General features: G+C 36.1%; 1 protein-coding gene across 2 annotated transcripts in view; it reads left to right on the top strand.

The window, feature by feature from the left end:
* The window catches only part of LOC128888739 (tudor and KH domain-containing protein homolog), a 13,170-nt gene extending 8,856 nt beyond the window's left edge, over positions 1-4,314 (top strand). For both annotated transcript variants that reach the window (XM_054145844.1, XM_054145843.1), the window contains exons 6-8: positions 1,650-1,830; positions 2,579-2,896; positions 3,179-4,314. In XM_054145844.1, coding sequence (XP_054001819.1) covers positions 1,650-1,830; positions 2,579-2,896; positions 3,179-3,436 — 757 coding nt within the window. In that variant the 3' untranslated portion in view covers positions 3,437-4,314. The remainder of the gene's footprint in view (positions 1-1,649; positions 1,831-2,578; positions 2,897-3,178) is intronic.
* Positions 4,315-6,698: the final 2,384 nt, after the last annotated feature.

The raw sequence follows: 6,698 nt of genomic DNA, 5'->3' as shown, positions 1-6,698 counted from the left end.
AACAATGTTGCAAATAGCTCCTCTCAAAACTTCGACAATGTTGCAAATCGCTCCTCTTAAAATTTGTCCTTGAAAATTTTCCTTTGAAAATTAATCACTGTTAGTCCTTTCATCGCGTCGAATGATAATTTTAAGGATCGTAAACAAAGTGATAATTTCCACGGTGTTCCGCAACCCGTCTGATTTACGGTATCCGACAACTATGTACAACGCGATTATTTATTATTCGGCGTTACAGCGATGTAAGTCTACCCGATGTCGGTTTTCCTCGCTATTGTTGGCAAGTGTAAGGCCGGGAATTGCGATGTTACGCGTACCGCCGTAAATATGTCGGTCAATTGGCAACAAGAACAGAATCGTTCGCCCAGGAATGTTATTTCGTCTCGGTGGCTTAACGTAATGATATTACTAGAACGTGCTGTTTACTCGGCACAATTTTGTACGAATAAGAGAATGGAAACATTGGGATAAGAATTTGTTCGTACAGGGAAGCTTTTGTTCGTTCAACAACGTGAAGCTTGATTAAACTGTACGGATCAGATTACAAGCTTTATTAGACAAATAGTTCGCGTGAAAAGTTGTGTATATAAACAACGTAACAAAATTTCTATATAAACGCAAGGTATACAAATTTGTATACAAACGAAAATTGTATAAAAACAAATAAACATAAGCTTTGTTGATCTTCGAACAGTACAGAAAAAATGATACATGTTCGACATTCGTTGTACAAACAGGCTTATTGCATAATCGATATCGGAATAGTTGCATTCTCGAATCTGCTCGGAACGATTTCGGTAAATGGTAAGCGAGCCAAAGCGGAAGCTAAACAATGCGCGGAAATATTTCTGCGAGAAGACGTATCGCGACAACGTTTCGGTGGTTTGAAAAGCACGCGTAAACAGGCTCCTCCGCTGTAGCGTGTCTATTATACGAGTTTCCGTCGTTTTACTTATCTTTCAGCGTGGTGAAACGAGAGAAAGCTGTTGATAGCAACTAGGAACGAATGTTTAATTTTATTCCAAATAATTAATATAATATCACCGATATAAATCAAAAATAATATCTCTTTCGATAACACCACTTTCGAGGACCTCCAACATTTTTGAGACACCCTGTATATTTACTGCAGCTTTCACCATTTCAAAATTGATTTTTCTGAAGCCTGGATTACCAGAATGATCCTTTAAAAAGAGACGCATGTACATTGAAAAGCAACTGGTCTATTGGATGCAGATTTTAATTTAGTAAAAATTATCTGTTGTTAATATTAATTACATCGATATCATTTTTATTTGACGATTGCCCTTCACAGAGATGGAAAAGCCCATGAAGTTTATATTATATTATATTTGGATTATATAATATAATAAATTATTATTATTAATAATGTTTGCAGAGTAAAATAAATTGTACCGTTACGAACATTTGAGTATTTGCATTATATAATATAATAATATTTGAAGAGTAAAATAAATTGTACCGTTACGAACATTTGAGTATTTGCATTATATAATCTAATAATATTTGCAGAGTAAAATAAATGGTACCGTTACGAAGATTTGATTTCGCATAAATATCCGCAGTCTGATAATAACATGTAACACGTTGCTATAAAAACTAAACACTTTTTCTTGTTTTGTTAACAGTGATGGGGAATGGAGCACGGAAGCCTGCGACAGATTCTCAGAACTGACTTCGTTGGCTCAGTGGAAACCTCTTATTGGTAAAGTTAGAGGGTACAAAGAACGGGCTGTTGGCTGTGGGAAATCTCAACGCGAGGGCACGCCGATTCCTTGCATCGATATTTACGACAGAAACGATAATAAGGTATGCACGACATTTGTTAAGATACACCTTATCCTATTTGTTTGGATACAATTCAAATTTAAATGCAATTTCCTCTTCTGTGCACAGTACTGTACTAGCTGTTCAAAAACAAGCATTCAATATTTATATGGTGTATAGAGCACACTGTACCGAATAAAAAAGCTTTAGTAAACATGGATACAAAGGTCAACCGTTTCTGAGATATAAACATTTTTGTTTGCTAGTATCATGAGAGAGCACTTAAACACTGTGTTCGGTCAAAATGTGGATTGGACGCGGTGGACCAGTTGCATGGCCTCCTCGATATCCCTATTTAAATCCTCTGAACTTCTTTTTATGGGGATATTTAAAAAGCCAAGTGTATTCCACGCCGATAAATGACTTAGATTCTAAGTCTTAGAAGAACTACGTAAGACTCTGTAAGAAGAAGATGCCAAGCGTCTACAGAAATGAGCGATGGACACGTGGAGAATATTCTATAAATATCGAAAACACGGTATATAAGTCAATCATGATACTAGCAAACAAAAATGTTTGTATCTCAGAAACGGTTACACCATACACCACTATACACCATATAAATATTGAATGCTTTTTTCTTGAACACCCTGTATATTTTTATTCATAACAAGATGGTACTTATTTAAAAAAGAAAAAAATTGACTTGCCTATCATAGGACCTGAATTGCCTTTGTAAAAACATTTTTAAAAGAAACTCCCTCTGTATTCATTCCGAATTCTTTTTCAGGATATCAATATCCGCAAGGAGTTAATATTGGAGGGCCACGGAGAGCCAGAAGAAGCGTCTTCGTCGGCTGCTTCCTCCACGTTGTCACTGTCCATGCGCAGCCACGAAGCAACGAGTACTTCAAGAGCTGCATCCGTCTCTCCGCTGGCTAAACGAGTTGTAAGCGTGGAATCGTCGATGCAGAATCAAAGCTGGAACGATTACGAGTCCAGCCCGTGGGACTTCACCGCCGAATCACCTCAAGAAACGACGAACACATCTATCACGGACTTCGACACTCATGCCGAAGTAGAAGTGGTAGATTTGAGAACACCGCGAGTGAGTACACCGAGTACGCTCCTATAATTCAAAGGTGGAAGTCATATTAGGAAGCCAAATAGTAAATGCTTTTCATGATTTTTTTGTTGCAGAGAGAAATTTTCTTGATACCTTTTAACTTTGAGAATAGCTTTGGCACGATTTAAAGTACATTTGGTAATTTTTTCAGTTAATTTCACTTAACTGAATTCATGCTAGCCTAATCGTCCTGTCCTCGTCTCTCCTGCAATCGCCAGATACGTAGCGACCGTGTTATCAGTTTCGGTTATCGTTTTCTTCCAGAAACCCGATGATCGGATCGTGGAAATCGATCTGACGACACCGGCGAAGGTCGAGACGAGTCGTTTCATCGACACCGAGAAGAGAGCGCATCGCGATGGCGACTCCCTGAAGAACGGAAGCAGCAGCAGCAGCAGCAGCAATAACCAGCGCAACGGATTCCGTGATCCCGGCCTGAAAGTAAACAAGTCCTCGCTAATCGCGCCCGCTGGATACGAGAGCGATATCTCCGCCGATTCCGACGACTTCGAGCTGGGGTAAAGCCACCACCTTCAACCATTCTTATTCTTATTTTTGTATTTCCCGTTCACATCCGTACCGCTGCACCGCCGTTCGAAAGCATTCGCGTCCGCAACTAGAAGAAACTTGAGTACAGCGCAATATTTATGTATTGCCCAATATTTATATTTAAAAATGAAATTTTGTCCTCTTTTGTAACGTCTTGGGTTTTCCAAACAAATCTTATTAGTTGTTCTAACATGAGACTTCATTCAAACAAATAGAACACCTCGAAACATTAAGTAACCAGCATTTGTAATATTAACAGAATTCACAAGTGATTTTGTTCGAAAGCCATATTTTCAATTCCATGTATCATAGTTCTTTTCGTATATGTAGTATGTAAAAGTGATAGTCGTCTTCCTATGACGAAGGAAATACAATAGCAACTCGAAAGTTGCTAGTCAAAATAATTAGAGCCTGTTTTGTGTGATGAATCGTAATACTAAAAATTAAGAAAAAATAAAAAGAACCTGTGTATTAAACGTCGTAGAATTTGTATCGAATGTTTAGTTTAAAAGTGTTGGTCTGATTCGAATAGATTCTCTAATTATTTCGAGCAACGTGTCAAAATAAATGGTGTACGCTATTGTCCTATTAAGGGAATGGTATTCCCGTAATGGTAAAAATCATTCGTTTGTATGCTCGATTTTACGTTAGTGGTAATCTCATCCGCTTTAGAGAACAGTATACAGAACCTGTATAGTAGAACCTCGATTATCTGAACTAGCAGAAAGAAAACAGAGATAACTTATGATATATATGAGCATCGTCAGCATAACATTGAGAATTTTATAATCACAGATGAAATAGCAAAAGTACCAGTAACACTATAAGCAAATAAATAACGTGAACAACGACTTTCTTACAAAATTATTTATTCCCTATCATTTTTTGCTGCTAGATTCCACCAATCTTCTTGAACATATTTAAGTTTATAACGATTATATTTCCTTACATGCTTGGAATTCGTTAACATTTTTAATAAAGATTTTTAATAGAGCAATCCTCCAGAGATTCAAACATGTATCAATTGAAACATGTTTTCGTAATGCAAACATGTTCAACTATTTTTCTGTCTAAAAGACAAAATGTAAAATGATAGGAATACTATAACATAGCGTAATGGAAGCATCATAATCTAACGTGCCATAATAGAAATATTTATTTTCAATTCCTGTAGACGTCGTCTTCCTAATATGTTGTCATTATATTGTTTTACTATTGTTATTAATTATATTAAATCTCTATAGTCTTCTTCGTGACACTTTACCTATTAATAGATTTTCTCGCTAAAAGATACTTTGATAACATTTTGCGTTCCCATCATCACATGAATTATTAAATATGCTACATAAATATTACTAAAGACACGGTTCTAATAGATCAAACAAATATTGAATAACACTGATATTATCAAAATAAAAAAATATTGTTGAATTTAAATTAATCCATTAATGTTAAAAGAGGATTGCTTTAGTAAAAAAATAACAACTCCACAAAAGAATGATAATAGCAGGTTGTTCGGATAATGGAGGTACTACTGTGTTGAACCGTATCGGAATAGATTAAGAACAAATATGGCTCGAATTACGTCAAACCTCGAAACTCGTGTATCCTTCCATGTAGTCGCGTAACGCTACTCTAGAGTCATGCATTATTTCCATCAGAACACTTAGGCTCGCTAATGCTCAACATTAAAAGGAACGTGCCTTAAATCGCTTTACACCTAATCACTACCATTTAAGCAGTGTTTGAGAAAGGAACGCAAGTATTAAGGTGTATGTAGTAACGAATAATGTAGATGTATATTTTTGTAAAAAAAAAAAAGAAAAAAAGCGAAGCTCGTTTGTAATTGCTCAACGAAGAGAAACGTTTATGTTACCCGATAGAGAGAGAAAGAGAAAAAGAGAGAGAGAAGAAAATAAGAGTTTATTTTATAACAGATCATAGAGATTTATCGTTGCTTATTTATTTTTTATATTTTTATCTTCGGGTTGCTTAATTGCGATGGCGATTACTTTGTTTTTATTTTATATAGGCGTGTACAGTTGTGAAACTATACAATTATCCAAACCATGCATCGTAACAAATTGTGCAATTATGAAGTATACAATGATTTTTTCTAATTTACATTACGATTTTATTGCATATTTATTTGATATTATTGCAGACGTTTAAACGGAGATGGGTAAATTTTTACTTGAAAATAAAAATTTCACGTGAGAAATAGGGGTTGAAGATATTGTATTTTTATATTTTTTATTTAATTTTTCTATTATTTATTACTTTTTCCATTTTCTTATTTTTCTAAAATTATTTTTGGTTATCACAGTTGATATCGAGGGTATATTGCCCGTAAATCGTGTATTATTATTATCTCTTGATTGATAATTCGAAATTCTTATTTCGATAAGAACTTTAACCATCTCTGCTTTCAAAACCTATTTATGAAGCAATTACGACTCGCGTGAAAACCCCAAGCCTGAAAGGGTCGAGTCCAATCGATAAACGAAGAATTGTACAAAAATAAAAATAAGATTTCTGCGAATAAATTGATCGCTCTCTCGAATACTCTGCTCTCGCTAACGTTAATCATCGGACAAATACCAATACCAAATGACAAAGTATCGTTTTTAATTTTCAGACAAAAATTTATCAAAAAACGCATTTGTCAGACAAAATTCAGAAATTTCATGTTCAAGATTTAAGTATGTATTTTAATCCAATACAAAGTGGAATTCTACAATACGGTATCAAACTTAATATATACATTTTATTGTCAAGATTTAAAATTTCCAGCAAAAATCGTCCTGTAGTTAAAGGATTAATTGAAATACATGGTGACTCAAAAATGTTGGAGGTCCTTGGAGGAGCGGATTCGAGGGGTGATTTGAAACAACTTTTTCCTTAGCGAAAATGTTGTCCGAGGTTTCGTTAAGGAGATATTAAGAGAAAACCTCGACCAATCAGAGCGCGAGTATACCGGTGGAGCGGTAGCGGTAGCGTAGCCTACGCGTTAGGCGCCCGACCAATCAGAAGCGCGGCCACCTAGCGCGTAGCGTACGCTACTGCGGGCGCTCCACCGGAATACTCGCGCTCTGATTGGTCGGCCGCCTAGCGCGTAGCCTTCGCTCCCGCGTAAACGCGCGCTCTGATTGGTCGCCGTTTTCTATTAATATCTCCTTAACGAAGTCTCGGACAACATCTTCGCTAAGGAAAAAGTTACTTCAAATCACCCCCC

The sequence above is a fragment of the Hylaeus anthracinus genome, unplaced genomic scaffold, assembly GCF_026225885.1.
Source record: "Hylaeus anthracinus isolate JK02 unplaced genomic scaffold, UHH_iyHylAnth1.0_haploid 11994, whole genome shotgun sequence".
Classification (NCBI taxonomy): domain Eukaryota; kingdom Metazoa; phylum Arthropoda; class Insecta; order Hymenoptera; family Colletidae; genus Hylaeus; species Hylaeus anthracinus.
This window is presented reverse-complemented; position numbering and strand designations above follow the sequence as displayed.